We start from the raw sequence: 22,226 nt of genomic DNA on the forward strand, positions 1-22,226 counted from the left end.
TCTTATTTCCATTTTTTTTTTCTCTCAAAAGATACCCTAAATTACTAGCAATAGAAAAAAACGAAACAGAAAAAGGTACACTGAATTACTCTCTCTGGGTTGACTTACCGTTTTAGACAAGGGCACGGTCTCCAAAAAAAACAACATTAACTATTATTTTCTATTATAATATGTATAAAAGTATTAATAATATATAATCTTATTAAAGTACTTTTAAAACCAATCTATACATATAGTAACCATATTTGAAAGAGAAATATTTTAAAAATAATTAATAATTAAAGATTTTAAAGTTTGACCTTACTCTTGTCCAAAACGAATCAGACTAGTGGGAGTACTAGCAGTAGAAAAAAACAAATCACAAATATGACGTCATAATTACCGGCTTTCCTTCCTTGCCCGGTTACCCCCCTCCAAATTCCCCGAGATCTCTTCCTTGCTGCAGCCGGAAATCCCCGAATCACCCCCCTCGTCACCACCACGACCAATTTCCCCCTCCCCCTTCCCTTCCCTCTCCGCATCAGCAACCCACCCCCACCCCTCGCCGCCGCCGCCGCCGCCGCAGTCGCGGCTCCCGCTCCCCAACCGAGGAATCCGCTGCCACCGCCGCCGCTGCGGGCGCCCGCGCGCGCGACGTCCCGCTGCCTACGACGTCGCCCACGGCTCCATGACTATGATGACTCCTCCCCCCATCGAGGTACGCGCTTCTCCTCTCCTCCCCCTCCACTCTCCTCTCCTCTCCCCCCCCCCCCCCCCACGCACTCGCGAGCGCGAGAGGCCCGATCTCCCGCGGCAGTGTTGGGTTGGCTCCGAGGAATCCGCGTGCCGCGACGGGTGTTGCGCGATCGGGGTGGGGTGGGGGCGGGCGACTTTGGGGCTAGGGTTTACGCGCGGTGGCCGGATCTGAGTGAGTGACATGACATCCCCCCTCTCTCACTACGCGCTCTCTCTCTCGCGCAGCAGCAGCAGCAGGAGGACGAGGAGATGCTCGTGCCGCACCAGGAGCTCCCCGCCGCCGCCGCTGTCGTCGCCGACGCCGTGCAGCCGATGGAAGGTGAGACTGACCGCGAGTTCACACAGTCCTCGCACGCGTGTGCTGTGTTTTATTAGGGTGGGTTGTGTGGGTTTAGGCGTTTTTGAGATTTTTATTTGCTGATCTAGTACGTGTGTGGTTGTTGTTGTTGTTGTTGTTGTTGTTTGTGCTGCTAGTTGTGGCGCAGACAGAGCCTGCCAACGCGGCAGAGAGCCAGCCGCCGGAGGACCCGCAGACGTCGCGGTTCACGTGGACGATCGAGAACTTCACCAGGATCAACGGGAAGAAGCACTACTCGGAGCCGTTTGTTGTTGGAGGATTCAAATGGTAACATATCTCGCGGTCGCGGTTCCTAGTGGAAATGCGGTTACCTTGGGACTTGCTTGAAGCGCGGAGGGTTTTGATATAGATGTTCTGCCTTTGCGTGTAGGCGTGTGCTGATTTTCCCTAAGGGGAACAATGTGGACCATTTCTCTATGTATTTGGATGTCGCGGACTCGGTGAATCTCCCTTATGGATGGAACCGGTATGCTCAGTTCAGCTTGGCTGTTGTGAACCAGATCCATCCGAAGTATACCATTCGGAAAGGTATTATTACCTTCTTTCATTTAATGTTGTATTTTCCATGTCGTAAGAATGCTACTAGTCAATGTATCATGGATCGAGGTGGAACATGCGGTGTTGTACTGATCATTTTTAAAGAATGGGACCCACAAGTCAGATGTAACTTTCACTGAGGTGATTGTCAGCAACTGTCAATGTTCTATTTCAATGGTCTGTGTGTATGTTTTTAAGATGCTATGTATTTACTGCTGGATGTAGTTTGTTGGCAGTGGTAATTAATGATGACGTGGCACATAACTAGTTTCTAAACATAACAAGTCAAAAGTTGACCTAGATGCATGAGATGTACCATAAGGCGAGATGCGGAAGTCTACTAGCAAAGACTTTTTGTTTATCATTTCACAATGACAACTAAGCTACAAATAACCATAAGGCATCCCCTTTTATTTTATTCCTGAGATAATTTAATTCTTTTACATCAGGATGCCTATATTGTTAACACATGTAACATGTGCGAGTATCATGACTTCCTTTTGGAGTTTAGTTGTACTTTTAATGGACAGTTTTTACTTCCTAGGTAAATATTTTTTTTGTATCTTTTTATTATTTACTTATTTGAATCTGATGTTTGCCATCTGTCTGTCTCTGTTGGTCTTGCACTTCTGGCAATTAATGGACCTAGCATCTCAACTATCGAGTGTGCTTGTTAGTTCCTGCAGTTGGGTGTTAGTCTATGGTTCAACGTTCATGGAGTTTATAATTATTAGTGTCAACTGTTAGTTGGACTGTTTATTGCTATGTTAATAGTGTTGCTGGTTTTGTTGTTTTTCTATACCGAACAATTCTTAGTAGGATTTTGGCTGAGTGAGACTTTGTTATGATGTTTACACATCATAATTTTATATGGATTTGAATATTTTCATATGTTTCATACATTTTGTTCCATTATGAGTAAATAACACCTGATAGTTTTGCCTTTAATTTTCTGTTCAGTTACTATTGTTTCTTCAGTTTGAGCTGTTAAGTCTTAATCATGTACTATTTAGGAGTGTTGAGAAGTTTTTGTATGGCACTAGAAAGTTACTTTAGCTGAAATGCCAATGCAATATGTGCACTCCTTGAACACCACTACTTCTCAAAAACTTAACTTATTTGCCATGTCTGTCAATGCTAGACTGTTAAACCCAAAATTCCTATCAGATATTTACCCATCTTACTCTATATCTCCTCCCTTCATCCTATATTGGTGCATTGCTATCTTATCTGCCTTTGGCTGTTGAGCAATTCCAGCATCTTCACCATTTCCTCCTCCAGTTGGCTAGAACACTATGAGGGACATGAACTTGATAGCCTGGGACGCCATTCCCACAAATCACCCCTGTTCCTTCTGTGTCAACTTCTTGTTTCTATATAAGCTCATCCTTTTAATTCCCTTCATCACAATGGCATGCGAGTTCCAATTTCCATGTTCCAACTTCTGTTTCCTCTCTCCTTTTCCATTACATTAGTTATTATAGGCCTGTGCGTTGCAACTGTATTTTTTTTATTCAGTATAGTGGAAGGATTTGGATAGGGTGGGCTGTTTGGTTTTTTATACCGTAGTTTTTTTTTTTTTTTTTTTGAGGAATCAGTCTTTAAGGGTGAACGGTTTTTATGGGAGGGAAGAGGTTTTAGGAGGAAGTGGGGGAGGGGGAAGGAGGACGACTCCCTCTTTTAAGTAGTAGAAATGTACATGAGGGGAAAATGGTCTCATGAAAGCCCCTTCGTGCGGTTGCACCCTAACTTACAAAAACTGATGAGTATTGGCCAACAGGTTTAGTTTTTTAAGAACAGTAGTGGAATAGAAGGGAGCATTCATTCTGCAAGATCATTGCAGAGATTTGAGAACTTCCTACTGATGACATGCTTCCTCAATGATAAAATGGATATTGAGAACTTCTAATTTTTTCTATACGTGGAAATAATGAAAGCCTTTTGTATTAGCAGCGATTGACTTGCACATGTTGCTTACATGTTTGGCAGATACTCAACATCAATTTAATGCACGTGAGAGTGACTGGGGTTTCACATCTTTTATGCCTTTGAGTGATCTGTATGACCCAAGTAGGGGCTACCTTGTTAATGACACCGTTGTTGTGGAAGCTGAGGTTGCTGTTCGCAGAATGGTTGATTACTGGACTTATGACTCGAAAAAGGAAACAGGATATGTTGGTCTAAAGAATCAAGGAGCTACCTGTTATATGAACTCTCTTCTACAAACACTGTACCATATACCATATTTCAGGAAGGTCTGAGATCATTACTTTTTCCTAGTCTACATGATTTGTTAAGTACCTGAACTTAAGACTAATTGAAATTTCATCTTAGGCTGTATATCATATGCCAACTACTGAGAATGACATGCCATCTGGGAGTATTCCTTTAGCCCTGCAGAGCCTTTTTTACAAGCTCCAATACAGCGACAATAGCGTAGCTACAAAGGAGTTGACCAAATCTTTTGGATGGGACACTTATGATTCTTTCATGCAGCATGATGTTCAAGAGCTTAACAGAGTTCTTTGTGAGAAACTTGAAGACAAAATGAAGGTGAATATTATAACAAACATTTTATTATATGTCTACGATTTGTTATTAACTTTGCGTTGACCCAGGAAACTGTTGTGGAAGGAACAATTGAACAATTATTTGAAGGCCACCACATAAACTATATCGAGTGCATTAATGTTGATTATAAATCTAACAGAAAAGAATCCTTTTATGGTAAGCTTTTTCACATTGAACATTCAGTATCATTTTTAATTTAGTGCTTACTCATGTTATAACATTGCAGATCTACAGCTTGATGTCAAAGGTTGTAGTGATGTTTATGCATCATTTGATAAATATGTCGAAGTGGAGCGTCTAGAGGGTGATAACAAATATCATGCAGAGCAGTATGGCTTACAGGTACTGACAAATCCTGCACTCCGAAGTTGAATATTTTGATGTAGTGAACTTCTTAGCAGGTTTTTTTGGGAGTACATGATACATGTGGAGTAAATTTAGGTTATTACCTCTTTTTTTTTTTGTTTAGTAAAATAATAACTCTGTAATGTTGGTGTGTACTTGCATACAGTTTATTCATTGAGGAGCGATTTCCTTTAATGTAGACATAAAATTAAAAGATGTTAATCATCTGATTTTCCAAGTTAATGAATGGCAATATAGCATACATGCCATGATTATATTTTCTTACCTTGATACTGCATTGGCACTTGATATTCTGTAATCTTTTCAGGATGCAAAGAAGGGAGTACTCTTCCTTGATTTCCCTCCTGTTTTGCAACTTCAACTGAAGCGTTTTGAATATGATTACATGCGAGATACAATGGTCAAGGTTGGAACTGTGGCACCCTTACCTTTAAATTCTGAAGTGTCTATATTTCCTTTACATCTGTCTGTAATTATATTGTTGTCTTGTTTCAAGTAGATTCCTCAAAATACTGTTATTTTCTTCTGCAATGATAAACATATTGCCATTTCAGGTTTAGCATTGACCTAGTTATTGTTTTTAGAGTGAAGTACATGGGCGGTCCCGAAACTTGTGCCAGTGTGTCATCTAGGTCCCCGAACTCCTAAAATGCATTTTTAGGTCCCTGAACTTGTCATGTGTGTCATATAGGTCCAAATGGGTTCTAACCTGCTCCATAGCGCTGACGTGGCAATGCCACGGTGACACCTACGTGTCAGTGGAATCCACATGGCAAGCATATATAAAAAATAAAATTGAAAACCATATTTTCTCCTCTTAGATAGACAGAAAAAAAGATAAAAATTCTAAGGTAGAGAGGAGAAAATATGTTTTTCTAATTATATTTTTTTCTATGTTACTGACACGTGGGTCCGACTAATACATAGGCGCTACCATGGCATGCCACATCAGCGCATGGAAGAGGTTGGAGCTTGTTTGGACCTATATGACACCCAAAACAAGTTCGAGGACCCGAAAATGCATTTTGAGAGTTTAGGGACCTAAATGACACACCAGCACAAGTTTAGGGACTGCTTGCGCACTTCACTCTTGTTTTTATGAAGGCATCAAACATGCTTTCATAGGTTTAATCATTTGACGCTGTGTTTTCTGAACTTCTCCCATAACATATAAGCTGGTAGCGATTTTTTTCCTACTGGCATTACTACTTACAAACTAACTAAAACAACATTGAAGAATTAGCAAAAAAAACTCAAAAAATTGAATGGGGGTTATATCGGACTGTCATCTGATGATAAGCTCTTGACAACAATGATCACATCCACTACTAGCTCCTTGAAATTATCAACTGTCATTTTCGCAGTGGTGCGCATGTTTCACATTTTTAGGTACTAACCAGTTTGGCACTAATAAGATCAAATCTTTATTTTGCAACCGAATCAAAACAAACTTCATGTTCTATCTTGGCTACAACTAAAACTGGTTTTCTGGGTGGGTTTTTCACAAATCAGGCAGTTCTCACCTTTTGGGAGAAAGCATGCTAGGGTGGTAAGGGATAAACACTTGTTACCACGTTTTGGCTTTGCTTTAGAACTATACTCATCAGTAAGCAGATAGTTATGACGGTTTTTTTTAGGTCAGTACCATATTTTCTTCACCTCGTTACTTTTTTGCTAGGAGCAGTCTATGTTTGAACACTTCTTTTTGCACTTTGAAGCAATTAAGTAATTAACGTGATATCTATCCTCTTATTTCTCATATAATAATTATGGAAAGTTCAGCAACAAATCGTTGATTGATTAACGTCCAATTCTGCAGATTAATGACCGGTATGAGTTCCCACTTCAACTTGATCTTGACAGAGATGATGGGAAATATCTTGCTCCTGATGCAGATAGAAGCATTAGAAACCTTTACACTCTTCACAGGTGTGATTTTATCTTTTTTTTAGTAAATTTTGTGATTTTATCTTTTTTTTTTTTGTAAATTTTATCAGTTATGTGAATACTTTTATATTAGTCACAGCAGTCATGAACAAAAAAAGTCATATACGAGGAATTCAAACCAATATAGCACTTGCATATAGCGCTTTGGTTTCTGAAATAATCGAGCCACCATGTTTTTTGCTGATTTGATATTTATTATTGCATATATCATGTATTAGGCAAGATCTTGAAAGGAGACTGTTTGATAATTTGTATTTGTGACTTGTGAGCACTGCCATATCATATAGATGAACCTGAAATGGAGAAAGCTATGCGAATTTGAAAAAATATATTCACTAGTACATTTGTTTCTATGACACGTCTCAGCTAAACGTCAACTGTATTTTCTTGGTGCTAATGTTGCTGTGCTTTTGCTCAGTGTTCTTGTTCATAGCGGAGGAGTACATGGCGGTCACTACTATGCTTTCATACGGCCTACGCTATCAGACCAGTGGTGTGTAAAAATTTATACCTCTTGTATTGTACCTCAATACTTTCTTTGAGTTAAAGATATTCTGGGTATATTTTGTTTTGGTCATGCTACCATTCACAGCCATTTGGTGGTAGAGTAACTAAATTAGCAGGGTCTAGGGCCTGGCATTCTTGTGCTCATAACATGTACTCCCTCTGCCCCAAAATATAGCAACTTCTAGATTTCAAAATTTGTTCCAGAATATAGCAACTTCTCCACCCACTTCCTCATCTCAACCAAATTACAAATCTCTCTCGTTTAATTTGTCCACCTACTTCCTTGTTTCAACCAAATCACAACCATCCCCCATTTAAGTCCACCTACTTGCTTAATCACTGTGCGGAACTCCAGAAATTCTTGTATTTTTGGGACAGAGGGAGTTGCTGGTTGTTGGCACTGAACTCACAACGTTTTCCTCATGGATGCCAGGCATGGAATTAAACTGGGATATAGTCTTTATACTACTTAAAAAGAACTATAGTTAAATTACGCCTGTTCACTACTACCCATCCTAGCTTCATCAATCATCCGAGTTCAGTATCTTCAATCTGTAATCCTCAATTGTATGTCTGCCAGCATATATTGCACGATAGAATTAAGTTTGCTAAGTAGCCTGCTTGCACATCGACAATTGACCATCTGCAGCACCAATCCATTGTCTTAGAGTTTCTGACCATAATGTGTCCTGTCTGATAGCTACCCCCTCCCTCGTCCCTAAAAGAGTGTCGAGGTTCCTAGCTATAAAGACACTCTTTTAGGGACAGAGGCAGTATATATCTAGGTAAACAATTCTGAACATGCCACAATTTATGTATTCGTTTGGCTGCATGCTGTCATTTCAGGTATAAATTTGATGATGAACGAGTAACAAAAGAAGATACCAAAAAAGCCCTTGAAGAGCAGTATGGGGGTGAAGAAGAGGTCGTTTTTACTATTAATAACTGTTCATTAAGTGCAATTCACTGATTTAGTGGTTGCAGCAATTTCCCTCATCTTGTATTTATGTCATCATCTTATTTGTTTCTCTTTTGGATGGAACAGTTGCCTCAAATAAACCCTGGTTTCAATAACACCCCATTTAAATTCACAAAGTATTCGAATGCCTACATGCTTGTCTATATTCGTGAGAGCGACAAGGATAAAATAATGTGTAATGTTGATGAAAAGGACATCGCTGAGCATTTGCGGGTAAGTATCATGCATATTCTCCTACCTTCCTATTCAGTATTTTATACATTTTTCAGGTGTTTTGAGGGAATTCAACTGTGCTCTTGCAGATAAGGTTGAAGAAAGAACAAGAAGAGAAGGAACACAAGAAGAAGGAAAAAGCTGAAGCTCATCTCTACACCATCATAAAGGTCTGGATAAGAACCTGTTTTAGTTTTAATGGTTTAAATCTCATTGTGAACTTTTTTTTATAATGGCTATGTGCAATGTCCCTAGGTTGCCCGAGATGAGGATTTGAAGGAACAGATTGGTAAGAATATATATTTTGATCTGGTGGACCATGAAAAGGTTCGCAGCTTCCGCATACAGAAGCAACTACCTTTTACTTCATTTAAGGTAACCATTCCTAAACACCTAGTTTTTCATAACAAGGATACGCTGTTAAGTTTCTGTGATATAGGCCTATAACTTATTTTAGGGTTTTGCACTGCTACCTTTTGTGTTCCTGAGCTCAAATTCAAGCCCCTCCAAAACCTAATTTTGTTCCTTTTGTTATCTAGACCAATACTGTAACTTCCTAAATTATTTATTATTTTATTATGCTTTCAAATATTTTTATCTCATTTATTATTGAATTAACTGTTCACAGGAGGAAGTCGCAAAGGAATGTGGGATCCCTGTGCAGTTTCAGCGCTTCTGGCTGTGGGCTAAGAGGCAAAATCATACATACCGACCGAATCGTCCACTGGGCCCTCATGAAGAATCACAATCAGTGAGTCATATATTGTTTCCTGAAGTTCAAAATTTTAGTCCTTTGAACTAATTTAAAGAGTTGGGAAATATTCTTTTGTTACTGTTGTAATCACCCTAGCAAACTTTTTTTAGTTCAGCAATGATTTTTTTTCTTGCTTCATATTTTTCTTTTCATTTTATGGTCGGAAATAACCTCCATATTTACTTGCTACCATTCTCTTGTATGTGTTATTCTGTTTGTGATTATATCTTATTACTTATATTGCATAGGTGGGGCAACTTAGGGAGGTATCTAACAAGGCGCACAATGCTGAGTTGAAGTTGTTTCTGGAAGTAGAGACTGGAGTGGTAGTAACATTCTACAATAGCTGTTTATTCTTTATATTTCTGTTTCACTATCAATTATCTTTCAAGATTTTAGAAATTTGACCATGTCTATTTATTATTGTATAGGATCTGCGGCCCATTCGTCCACCTGAGAAGAGCAAGGAGGATATACTACTTTTCTTTAAACTTTATAACCCTGAAAAGGAAGAACTTTGGTATATATTTTCATATCTATTTTGCAAGCATCCTTTAAAAAAAATTAGTACAATTTTAAAAAATTAGTACAAAGACTCACGTGGTGAAGTCATTTTGTTGTACAGTTTTGTTGGTAGGCTTTTTGTGAAGGCTACGGGAAAACCATCTGAAATCCTGACAAAATTGAATGAAATGGCTGGATTTGCTCCAAATGAAGAAATTGAGCTATATGAGGTGAGGGTCATATTCAGTTCTCGATGATTACGTGGTAATATCATTACATGCTACATAAAACCATCTTACTCTCAGAGCACAGTCGCATGATCTACTCATGTGCTCCTTTTGCTCTCATAGCTCCAGCCTCCAGTGGTTATAATTCAAGTTTCTTTTTATTGTGTTGTTAATATAGCATTACTCTGACTTGAAAGTGATGTAGTGATGCTTTTCCCATGATTAACACTCTGAGCTATTTGGCATTTTTATGCTGCAGGAAATTAAGTTTGAGCCAAATGTGATGTGCGAACACATTGACAAGAAACTAACTTTCCGTTCCAGTCAGGTTTGAAAGAAATCGTCACCTTTTTAGATGCAAACTTTTTTAGTTTTCTAGCTCAAGATTGTGATGGCTTCTCTAAATTGTCCCATGCTCCATTGTTCTTTCTAATGCTGCAGCTTGAAGATGGGGACATAATATGTTTCCAAAAGTCACCTGTGTCAGATGGGGAGACTCAAGTGCGGTATCCAGACGTTCCTTCATTTTTGGAGTATGTGCATAATAGACAGGTACACTCAGATACACATCAAGTGTAGCATTTTGAACTTGTTCTTATGTTTTATTAGCTTATGTGTCCTTTAGTTGTCATTTGATGCGCTGTTTTAGCCCTTTTTTTTTCTAGTCTCTCGTCTACTTATTTCGATGTATTCGGTGTTCATGGTAATCTCGTCACGAATTGCTATATATGGATTTGTTCTACTATTCTAGCTACATAGAACTGCTATGCTTTTTTCCGTTACTTTTTGTCACAAAAATACATGATTATATATGTGCATCTGTGCCTTTCTACATAAAACCCAATCTTGTTTACTTTTTCTGAGCTTTCTAGTAACTCTTCTTTTGTTTATATTATAGGTGGTGCACTTCCGGTCTTTGGAGAAACCAAAGGAGGATGATTTTTGTTTGGAATTGTGAGGGCTTGCAAATCACTATGTTTCTTATTTAAAAAATTAAACTATTATTTTGCAAAAAAGCTTACATATCAATATTTCTTGCTTTCACTTAGGTCGAAGCTTCATACTTATGATGATGTTGTTGAGAGAGTTGCACGCCAACTTGGCTTGGATGATCCATCAAAAATTCGCCTTACATCTCACAACTGTTATTCCCAGCAACCTAAACCACAGCCTATCAGATATCGTGGTGTAGAGCACCTATTGGATATGCTTGTTCATTACAATCAGGTATATTCTTCTTTATTTGCGACATAAGCACTACATGACCATTGGGCTTATATTTTATTTTCACGCCTGGCTTTTGCAGACTTCTGACATCTTGTATTACGAGGTTCTGGACATTCCACTGCCAGAATTGCAGTGTTTGAAAACTCTTAAAGTTGCATTCCACCATGCAACTAAAGATGAGGTTTGTCTGCCAACATTTTAGTACTTCTTACCTCTGTCTTTAGTTGCAAGTATATTTCTGATCCACAACATGCCAGGTTGTAATCCATAGCATAAGACTACCGAAAAACAGCACCATCAGTGATGTGATTACTGACCTAAAAACCAAGGTGATCACTTATCTGTTTTTCCGGTTTATCCATTCTCTTGCATCGTTTATCCTGAAAACTGATAACTTGGTGCTATCTATTGAGTTCTCTCTTATCTTGTTACTATAAGCTGTTTTATTTTTCATGAAGAGTGCCTACTATCCTGATCCAATCCTGATCTTTTAATGTCAACAGGTTGAACTGTCCAATCCTGATGCTGAACTCCGCTTGCTTGAAGTATTCTATCACAAGATTTATAAGGTCCTTGGATGTTCTGCTTTGCATTTTGATAGTCTTTATTTTCTGAAGACCGTTTGGAAATTAGTATTATATTTTCCTTACATTATTAACCCCTTGTTGTGTAAATAATTTATCTGTAGATATTTCCACCTCACGAGAAAATAGAGAACATAAATGATCAGTACTGGACACTACGTGCTGAGGAGGTTCGTTTGAACATCTTTTCTGACTGACGATATTGACATAATTCCATTTAGTTAGTATACTACTGTCATTATATTATTGATTTGCATAACATTTTTGCTACCAATTGAAACAGATACCAGAGGAAGAGAAGAACCTTGGCCCACATGATCGGTTGATTCATGTTTACCATTTCATGAAAGATCCTAATCAAAATCAGGTACTGCAATTTCCATATGATTACCTTGATAATTACTACTCTAATCTAGTGTAAAATATTGCGTTGGGAAAATTGCTACAGCCTACAGATACAGATGAGCTCTCATCCATTATCAGTTTTGACATTGCTTTTATGACTAACAGCAGATTCAGAATTTTGGAGATCCATTTTTGCTGGTTATCCGTGAAGGTGAAACTGCAGCAGAGATATTAGAACGAATTCAGAAAAAACTTCGAGTTCCTGATGAGGAATTCTCCAAGGTAACCTTCATTTTTATGTTTCCTAACTGTTCTTTTACTATATGTTCTCTCCTGCATGTTCTGTTAGATGGTAGTGGAGGTGGCATATATTTAATCTATCTGTTGCTCCAATGTTAAAAAAAAAAAGAAATCCTCCACAATATATGTAACACATATTCAAATGTCAAAATATGTGACCGCTTTCATATTCAAGTTCCTTAATTATGCTGGAATATTTTTAGTGAGCTGAAGGGTTAGTACTGGTGTACGATTCCCTGTCAACTGATGTGCCTGGGGTATTTCTTATTTTCTCACAATACAGAAATTTATTCTTATCAACAAACGCAAGAAAAAAAAAGAAATGTATTTCTTATTAGATCATAAATGAAAATCACGGGTAAAATCATAGAAGAGAAGATTTCCTAGGTTTGTATGCACTACCAATTCTTAGGAATACCACAAGAAGGCCTGCTACTTTGATATTTGGATCTAGGATATATTGGCAATTTAACTAAGGGACAAGGAATGTGAGAGAGAATAGTTCTAATTTGGTAGGCACTGAAATAAAATTATAAGACCACTTAAAATAACAGAAATTTGGTAACCCATTCTTGTCCAACTGTAGATGTTAGTACTTTAACTGCTGTCTTCCATCTGATCATCTTTTCTCTATAATTTTACGGCCAACATGGATCTCTCATGCCGGTAATGCTTATTTGAACAGTGGAAGCTTGCATTCATATCTATGAATCGGCCTGAATACCTCCAGGATGTCGACGTTGTATCTGCACGTTTTCAGGCAAGTTATAATTTTAACATGCTAGGAAGCTAGGCATGTCCATATGTGTACCTCCTTTTCTTGACCGCTGTTCATGCCATGATGTATCTTCTGATTCTGCAGAGGAGAGATGTTTATGGAGCTTGGGAACAATACCTTGGCTTGGAACATACTGACACAACACCAAAAAGGTCTTATACAGCCAATCAGGTAATCAGTGTTGGCTAATAATGGTTTTTGCGTACAATTCAAAACTGGCAAGAAATAATCTGAGTGTTTAAGATTTAAGAGTGTAAATATCTGTTTATTTTTATATCTAAGCACATGCAAACCCATTTTACGAATGTGAGCACACAATGTTCGTATTTCTATTCTAAACAATCTGCTGTCAATCCGGTTAACCTGATGCCGAACAAAATAAGCGTGCAGTTTGTTTAACTAAATGTCCAAGAGATTAATGGGCTGTTTGCTGCTTTGCTTCTAGTGAAGTGAGCAAATCAGCAGCCTCGCAGGTCTCTTGCCTTGCTATATTCAGATTACACTGAAAAATATATTTGCTAAACTGATTTGTAAAAGCTGATATGCACCACTGCTATACAAAACAAATGAAGATTATTTACACAGATATGATTTGCATGATCTTTGCAAATGAATAAGATTTGAAATGTAGAAAAATGTTACACCTGCTATGTTTTTCCAATTTCTAAAATGAAGGCTAACTGTCCAATTGGATGTGGGTTGTTGGTCTATACGTGCACGTACATACTCAATTCAGCATCCAATCTATATATCCTATATAGTTGGAACCAAAAATCTCTACATGCATTGAGCCACATCACCTAGAAAATATTTGCCATTGGATCTTTCATGCGTTTAATCTCAACCATCCTTCATGTATTCAGTTACATTTCTTTTATTTATTGATGGTCATTACTTCTATGCATTCATATAGATGACACTTATTTTCCTCCTGCCTTTATTTTCAAATGCAATATTTCTGCAGCTCAATGTAATATTTTTCTGCTCAATAGTTCATACTAAATCTGTATATCCAAAATTGTTCTACTATACCTGCAACAACATGTGGGGTATCATCTACTCCCTCTGTCCCAAAATATAAGACCTAGAACCGGATGGGACATTTCCTAGTACTACGAATCTGGACAGGTACTAGGAAATGTCCCATCCATTCCTAGGTTCTTTTATTTTGGGATGGAGGGAGTAGTTAGTTTGATGGATATCCCGTTCGATAGAATCACCACTGCACGTGACTACATGAGAATCTTGCCTATAGTCACGTGCAGTGTTGAAAAAAAAGTAAAGGGAGAAATGAGTATGTTTACTTTTTTCATTTTGTTTTGTAACAGTGTTGCATGTGCTTAGATTAAGAAAAAATTCGGGTGTAAACGTACTCATTTCTCCCTTTACTTTTTTTTTTCAAGAAATCATTACTGGTTATTTTGGGCTAATATTTTTGTTGCATTGAATGCAATGTGTGCATGTGTAAAAGTAAGCTGGGTTGATTAATGGTGTTTCGAAATTATCTGTATTATTATAGCAGTGTTTTCCATGTAATTGTTCTTTACTCTGGTTATTCAAACTATGCAGAATCGTCACACTTTTGAGAAGCCTGTGAAAATTTATAATTGAGAAGATTTATAGCTGGGCTTGAAGCCCTGAACAAAGGCCTCGTCTGGATAGCATGCCATGCCAAAGAGAGATCACAAAGTAAGACAACCTCAACAGAAGAAACATGGCAACAAAACATATGGCCATTACGCTGAGGCCTATATTGCTTCCCGCTGGTTGACGCCGTTGGTGCAGCTTACTCGTGATGTAGTGGGCGTCAGGGATTTTTTTTCAAGGCTTTCCATCTTGTTTCCGGGCAAAACAATTGTGTCGAGTGTGATGGCCCCGCTAGGATAAGGTAGATGTTGCTTTATTTGTGTAGAGCAAAGCTGGTACATAAGAAAAAGATTTTGGTAGGGGCATGTATACAGAATTATAGCCGTGACTGATTGCTTTATTTGCTTCTCCCGTTTCTGTTAGCCTTGGAGCAGTGGGAGAATCGTATAATGGGGTTTGGTGTTGGTTCCAATTTTCCATGTCTATTGATAAAATGTAAGAGAATAATTTGCCAGATAGTGCAGCTTTCAGTTCCTGTTAGCATAACCTTGTGTCGGTGCTGTTCTATTCGTTGTGATTTGACAACCCATGAAGATCAGTTTACAGTCTGTCATTTGCTTGTAAAATTACGTGGAACCCTTGTTTTAATCCAATATCTTTGCTTGTCATCGCTTGTGCAAACGGGAATAATTTCCATTATTGGTTCCATCCTCTGATGCATCGTTTGGCTTGCTCTTTACATGCTGTTCTAGAAAGTACTATAAGCTTGTTAACTGGGAAAACTAATATGATCTCCTTGGAGAAAGGATTGGATATGATCATGTGAGCGCAAGTAGTAGCTGGTCACTTTCGCAGAAAAATGTAAACTTGGGGAAGAATATGTGACCCAAAGTGCAATTTAGGAGCCAAAGAAGCAACAACCAGCCGAAGTTTTAGAAAGCCCAAGCGTTCAACAAAATAGGGATTAATATATGAGGAGGCTATCTACTCTTTCCGACCCACAGCAAAGTACAGTTTTGCACTGTTTATATTTAACGTTTAACCATTCATCTTATTTGAAAATTTTTTATAATTAGTATTCTTATTTTTTATTAGATGATAAAACATTAATAATACTTTATGTGTGACTATTTTTTTTATTTTTTATAAATGTTTTAAATAAGACGGACGGACAAACGTTGGACACGGATCCCCACAACTGTACTTATTTTAGGACAGAGATAGTATCTGTTTTGTTGAATAGGCATATGCTCATGCTCCTGTAGTACTTGTAGTACTCTGTTGATCCCAAAATATATTAATTAGGTTCAATACAATCAATCTTCGGGGGGGTGACTAGTTGGTGCATATGCGCCATTTACGGAACTCGCGCATGGTGATGTGGGTCCACTTTTTTCTTAGGCGTCTTTCTGTTCTGCATCGGAAAAAAAAATCTCCTTTTCTTTACGGGGAAAGATCCTCCCACGCGTGTTTTTTTTTCTTCTTTTTTTGTGTTGACTGAAAAAAAAATAACTCAGATTTGAAACTTTTTAAATCAACTTACATTCAAAAACTTTCAAGTCCAGATTTGAAAGTTTAAACTTATATTTGAAACTTTCAACTTCGATTTGAAAATTTTCAACTCAGATTTAAAAGCTTTAATCTCATATTTGAAAACTTTCAAGTCCAGATTTGAAACTTTAAATATAGATTTTTGAAAACCTTTAGCTCGGATTTGGAAATTTTCAAATCAAAATTTGAAACTTTCAACTCGACTTCGAAAACTTTTAACTCCGAATCAAAATTAAATCTTTAGTTGAAACTTTTCAAATCTGAGTTTATAGTTTTCAAATCTTTACTTGGAACTTTTCAAATCTGAGTGAAGTTTACAAAAATTGAGTCAAAAGTATTTGAAATTTGAGTTGAAAGTTTTAAATAATTTGATTTGAAAGTTTCAAATATTAAGGTTAAAGTTTTCAAATTTTGAGTTGAAAGTTTTACATTTTTTAGTGAATTCTAAATGAAAGTTTTACATTTTTTGGTGAACTATAATTTTTTTAGGAAGTTTTAGATTTTATTTGAAAGTTAAGAAAATTACGTATAGATTTTCAATTTTTTAAGTAAAGAAAGAAAAAAAATCCCACCAATAAAAAAAGAAATGTTATCTTAATTTAGTCTGTAATTATTGAAAACTACTTAATTAAACTAATCATGACCTTATCTAATCCCTTTGTAACCACACACGTATGGTTGGCCAGAGACGTGTATGCGGGCGTGGGCTAAAACACACGATCTTTGTTGCCGGTGTGTACGCACTAATTAGTAATCGCGCTATCTTCTAATACTAATATAAATCCAAATAGGAGATTGATTTGGAGCGTTGTGTGAGACGTTAAGATTAAGTGGTGGGGGGAGCTTTCTCGTTTTAGGGGAATTTCATGGGAAACCATTTCATGTGAAAATCATGTAAAATATGAATAGCACGACAACGACTACATGTAACACAAAACATGAGAACGTTGCTATCTTGGGATTAAATATCTATCACAAACATCCTACCAATAAATCGACCACAACAACTACGAAGGCGAACAGTAACGAAGGGTAATCTCGGGCTTCATCCCCCAGTCCACCCGTCAAAAATATATTTATACAATTATACCATTCTAAAAAGGGAATTTGTAAAAATCACCTCATAAGTTACTTGATTGACATTTCACGTCATAAGTTATTTTCTTGCACGTACCATTCCTACTCAATTTTGTTGTAAAAACTACCCAGTACGCACGTTTTTATAAGCACATTATCGCTGACGGATAAGCCAATCCTGTCCAAGTTAGTTGAGATAACAAAAATGTTTTATCTACTGAAAAACTACTACACACCCAAATGGAAACAGAAGCATCACAATCACATGAAACCTCAGCCTTCCATTATGACAGTGACCTGTCTGTCTCTGTCCAAAAGCTTCATACATGAGCAAAGGAACATCAAACTGAAAAAGTAAGAGCTTAATTATAGGACTCCTCCAGTCCCAGCCTTAGGGACTGACCGAGATAAACTCTATTTCTACATCCACTAATTTCATCATCTCCCCGTACTGACGCAGTTGCAAATTTTGCTTAATTTCTTTTGAAGGTTTCAGTTGGACAGAGCTGCAAGGAAGAGGAAAGGACATAATTTTGCCTGCATAGTATGCATGCCTGACAATATTATGATCTATTCCTCCTTTGACAAGGACTAAGGTACCCCCTAGTTACTACTAAAATCAGATCATTGCTGCTGCCTCCCACTGTCTCAAGCATGGTTTGTTAACCTCTGGACATGGAGGCTCTGATCGATCAGAAGTTGGTGTTCATCATCAGACCTTGATCTCTTCCTCGGCGGATTTCGGGCGGTCTGATTTCTTGCTGGACATTATACTGTTGAAGTTTTCTGATTTACAAAGAAGAATCTCAATCTGAGATAAGAAAAACAGACAGAGATAAATTGTTAGTTGTCAATATGGATTCAGGTAGAAGTTAAGAAGAATGGTGAGTTCAGACAGAAAGGGAAAATGAACTGTTGACGCCAAGAAATCTTCATCTCACCTTGGCTTTACGGACAAGCCGCCCCTTCGATTCATCCTTGGTGCCAATGGTTGATGTCAGGATCTCTGAACAGGGAAGTTGGAAGAAGAGAATAAGTTTACCTCACTATTTTGATAAGTCGTACTGAATTTTTGTTTCAATAAGAAAGAAAGCTTGCGCATAGATTTGATTTTTGTAGACAAGTAGTAATTAGCAGAATAGAAAAGATGCTTACTCTTTTCAGTGGCCAGGCCATTGTTCTTGAGGATCTCAGCAACAGTCACCACCGTGCCAATTGCTGCAATAGAAGATACCTCAGAAAGATTCAGGTAAATATGAAATGACTTAGTAATTAAAAATAAGGATGTGCGAAAAATGCATATTACTTCAGATTTTATTATAGAGTGTCTGAATACATATATGCATCAGATGATTTGAAGGAAACTTAAGAACAAGTATTAAGTTTCTATGGATGCATTACCCATTCCCAGTGCAGAGAGCTCAACTTCGTCATAGTTCTGCATGTACCTCTGCATCCAGTATCCATATGGGTTTAGAGATGTCAGATAAATAATTTTCTAAACAAAAAGATGTGTTATGTGTACAAATTCAAAGAACTGATTAAACCTTAGAGATCATATATAGGTGCTCAATATTTTTCCCAGTTCTCAACAATAGGACACTGAAAATTGAAACTTTTTTAATGCAATTCATTCATAATTCTCCCAGTTCTCAATATTCTTGTTGAATTAAAGATTTTACATTAGGAACGGGGCCAGATAAATAACATAGCAAAGGCATGGCAATTTCGGAGCAAGATAGAACACCAAAACAGTCAATAAAACTCGGATAAAATAAAATTGGATACCCCCTATTTCCATTTCTCTCATAAAGAACATTTCCTTGTTTCCCATATGGCCATATAGGAGTATCATTTTGTCATTGCATTGGTAGAGGCGGCAAATTCATAAGAAGGTTTTTTGTTTTGATTTAAATTTGTTCGACTGCTTCCACAAAATTTCACTCACAGTTTCCAATCGATTCTTCCCTAACAAAAATAAAAATAAAATCGAAGCTGCAATCACAAAATATATATATACCTTGGCGAGGTTGACGTAGAAGTAGAGTGGCTTCTTGTTGGTGGAGACCTGGATCCGGTTCTTCTTCGCCGACGCCCCGGCCTCCGCCTCCTCCTCGTCGTGCTCTGCCTCCGCCATCTCCTCCCCGACCATCGCCACCTCCTTCTCCTCCGGCCCCTCCTCCTCCTCTGCCACCGCCCCCGCCCTCACCACCTCCTCCACCACCTGCTCCTCCTCCTCCCTCACCGCCTGCATCGTGTCGCTCTCGCTCGCCGCCTTCCTATCTGGATTGAGAGAGAGAGAGAGAGGGGAAGGATCGATCGGAGAGGAGAGGAGAGGGAGAGAGGCTGCGAGTGGAGGCCACGTACGGGCGGTGGTGTAGAAGTAGGGAGTTACGTGGTTGTCCGGAGGCAGCGGTGGTTATTTCGAGCGCGCTCTCCTCCATCGATCTCCTCCCTCCCCGCCGCGCGTCTCTCCGCATCGTAGGCGTCAACTTCTCGGGCCGGGTTTCATTACTCGTACGTATAGGGCGTGTTTGGTTGTCCGGACCACACCTGGCTTGCACCTAGCCAGTAGATTTGCGATTGTTTGGTTGCATGGGCTTGTCTCATAGCAAGATCCGGTGGATGAAAAAGGCCCGCGGAGCCAGGCTGAGCGGAAACGCTAGAATCGACCTTCGCTTGCACCCGCGCGTGCAGAACCCATGGATGGGGTCACCACCATCCCTCCTCTCCTCCTCCTCATTTGTTCCAAACCAGTGGAAAGCTAGGGTTCCGCCGACTCGCGACTGGAGGGCGCTGCTCGTCGCGCCGTCCTCGCCGGCGGGAGGGCCGGTCGTCCGTCAGCATCCTCTCTTCCGTTGGTCATCCTCCCTCTCTTTCGCTCGCCGCCATCGCTTTCTTCCACTGGTTCACTCTCTCCGTCAAGCCGTTTGGTCTCTGCTACGCCCCTCTCTTTCGTCGACTCTCTCCGTTGAGCTCTCTGGTAAGGGCTAGGTTGGGCATCTCCTTCCCTTTCTCAGCCGATTTGTTTGGATTAGACCGTGTCCCCTTCATAAATATGCTAGATCTACTAAAAGCTGATATCTTTCTTAGTTGATTTCGATGGAATGAAATGTCTAGTGGCTTGCTTTTTTGTTCTAAGATGGCCAATGATGACTAATGTTGCTGATTTGTGATGCTTATGAACAGATTTTTCCTACACATATTCCTATTTTCCTGTTGATTTGTGTTATGCCATTGTATCTTTGCCTACAAATACAAGTTACTGGTAAGGCAAGATACAATAGTGCGTTCTTTTAAATTGATACTGACAGATACACACTTGATTAATAGTGCTTATTAGTGATGCATAAGAACAGATATGCCTGCACTTGACCTTATTCGATAAAGTCAGGCCACCAAACATGCCCTTTCTAAGTTTCTGTCTTTCTGTGATCTTTCTCAGTATTTTATAGTTCAAATGATCTTATCAGAACTGAGGCCACCTCTACACTTGAATTGTGCAGAATTTATAAGAGTACATGAACAGATTTTTCTACACTTGTTCTTTTTTCTTGCTGTTAGGCTGGGAAAGATGGCCAATGATGATATATGCTGCTGTTGTGATGCATGTGAATAGATTTTTGCTCTACACTTGTTCTCATTTTCTCGCGGTTTCTTTTTTCCTACATTTCGTCTTATTTTCCTTTTCCTTATACCTTTTCTTTTGCTACATTTGATAGATACTGGTAAGAACAGATACCAATGATAGTAGCTAATTCACATTCTTCATATATCTGAGGCCATTGTTCTGCATTTATTTACCTGCTGGAAATGAGGCTCAATGATGTCAAATTTCTGCACATATTTGCTACATTTTCGAGTTATTGATGTCAGGCAAATACTATCAAGTTCCTTGTTCATCTTTTGATATCAACAGATGTACTCATTTTTTTTGGTAACCACACTTGATTTTGACATGATCAAGTTTTTATATGAAACCGATACACTCTGCACTTGCTCCTTTGGTAAAGATAATACTACTATTAAGTGTTGATGCTCTTGCGACCTGATCTCTGCAACTCAGATCCTGTACTGTTTCAAAGGTACAGGTTATCCTGTTTACTTTTACTATGTTTCAGGAAAATGTGATAATGGAAAAACTTGTGAGATCAAGTGTAGATATACTAAGGTTGATAAGTTTGAAGCAATCTGTACAAAAGCTTGCAAGCAGAACATGGTTGATGAGTTTGAAGCAATCTGTACAAAAGCTTGCAAGCAGAACATAGCTGAAACAGATGGTTTAGTTTTGTATGCGGTTACTAATTTGTTTATCAAATTGGTTACTTGTAAAAAACTTGCCATGAGCACGTATATTTGTATGTTTGTTTTGAATTGTCAAATGTACCAGTGTCGTCAATAAAATTATGTACATGATTTTTGCTAGAATAATCACTCTTGCGTGTTCATCCAGGCCATTTCGTTACATTTGTTAAAAAAAATGATCATCAGTGCTGCTCATTGGTTAGGAATGAGCTTAGGAATATTAGTAGGTGGGCACACACCCAGAGTAACATAATTTAATCTATAACCTCTACGACGAATTAAACTTATCACACATAAATAGATTAGGGACTTGGAAAAAAGATCTTGTTTCACAAACTTTATGGGGTAATCTCACCACCCACAATAATAGGTATTTACACACAAGATATCTATCCAACCAAACAACATCTTCTGTATGCTACCATTCCATCCGCCCCATGCTGCAACCAACCAAACAACATCTCATCATATCCAGGTTCATCTCATCCAAGCAACCAAACGTCTGCATGTGTATCCCCTAAACCAGGCTAAAACTTAGCCTGGATGAGGGAGATGAGCCAGACTAGAGGGATACGAGAACCAAACACACCCATAGTTGGCCAAACGGCCCTGACGGCCCGGCCTATGGTAAGGGGTTTTGGTCCGGTCCAAGCATGGCACGGTCCGGCTGGTGTCGGGTCCGTGCAGAATAAGTTCATTTGAGGTCCCTTAACTTTACACCGAATCCAATTTTCGTCCTTGAACTCCGAAACCAGACACAATTGGTCCCTGAAC

General features: G+C 38.6%; 2 protein-coding genes and 1 non-coding gene across 6 annotated transcripts; 2 read left to right on the top strand and 1 right to left on the bottom strand.

The window, feature by feature from the left end:
- Positions 1-555: 555 nt before the first annotated feature.
- On the top strand, positions 556-15,187 carry LOC4352242 (ubiquitin C-terminal hydrolase 12). Of its 4 annotated transcripts, none has more exons than XM_015764614.3 (32): positions 556-697; positions 961-1,054; positions 1,210-1,360; positions 1,464-1,621; positions 3,620-3,885; positions 3,965-4,183; positions 4,249-4,357; positions 4,428-4,543; positions 4,875-4,973; positions 6,387-6,496; positions 6,933-7,007; positions 7,868-7,946; positions 8,067-8,213; positions 8,303-8,383; positions 8,469-8,588; positions 8,842-8,964; positions 9,216-9,293; positions 9,399-9,487; positions 9,593-9,701; positions 9,958-10,026; positions 10,140-10,250; positions 10,597-10,652; positions 10,748-10,925; positions 11,005-11,106; positions 11,183-11,254; positions 11,429-11,494; positions 11,614-11,679; positions 11,793-11,876; positions 12,020-12,136; positions 12,840-12,914; positions 13,017-13,103; positions 14,502-15,187. In XM_015764614.3, exons 1-32 carry the CDS (start codon positions 668-670, stop codon positions 14,541-14,543), a joined length of 3,378 nt encoding a protein of 1,125 aa, XP_015620100.1. In that variant the 5' UTR covers positions 556-667; the 3' UTR covers positions 14,544-15,187. The 4 variants fall into 4 exon arrangements, with proteins under 4 accessions (XP_015620100.1, XP_015620102.1, XP_015620101.1 ...); XM_015764616.3 differs by having other exon boundaries at positions 12,023-12,136; XM_015764615.3 differs by having other exon boundaries at positions 964-1,054.
- A 2,221-nt stretch (positions 15,188-17,408) lies between these two features.
- LOC4352244 (uncharacterized protein At2g34160) lies at positions 17,409-19,549 on the bottom strand. Its single transcript, XM_015765170.3, has 5 exons — positions 19,168-19,549; positions 18,549-18,597; positions 18,303-18,365; positions 18,089-18,153; positions 17,409-17,958 (listed from the first exon to the last, which is right to left on the bottom strand). Exons 1-5 carry the CDS (start codon positions 19,399-19,401, stop codon positions 17,860-17,862), a joined length of 510 nt encoding a protein of 169 aa, XP_015620656.1. The 5' UTR covers positions 19,402-19,549; the 3' UTR covers positions 17,409-17,859.
- Positions 19,550-19,802: 253 nt separating this feature from the next.
- Positions 19,803-21,578, top strand: LOC4352245 (uncharacterized). Its single transcript, XR_010738474.1, has 2 exons — positions 19,803-20,130; positions 20,870-21,578. It is a non-coding gene; the product is annotated as an uncharacterized protein (transcript).
- The last annotated feature ends 648 nt before the right edge of the window (positions 21,579-22,226 follow it).

Source organism: Oryza sativa, chromosome 12 (assembly GCF_034140825.1).
Source record: "Oryza sativa Japonica Group chromosome 12, ASM3414082v1".
Classification (NCBI taxonomy): Eukaryota; Viridiplantae; Streptophyta; class Magnoliopsida; order Poales; family Poaceae; genus Oryza; species Oryza sativa.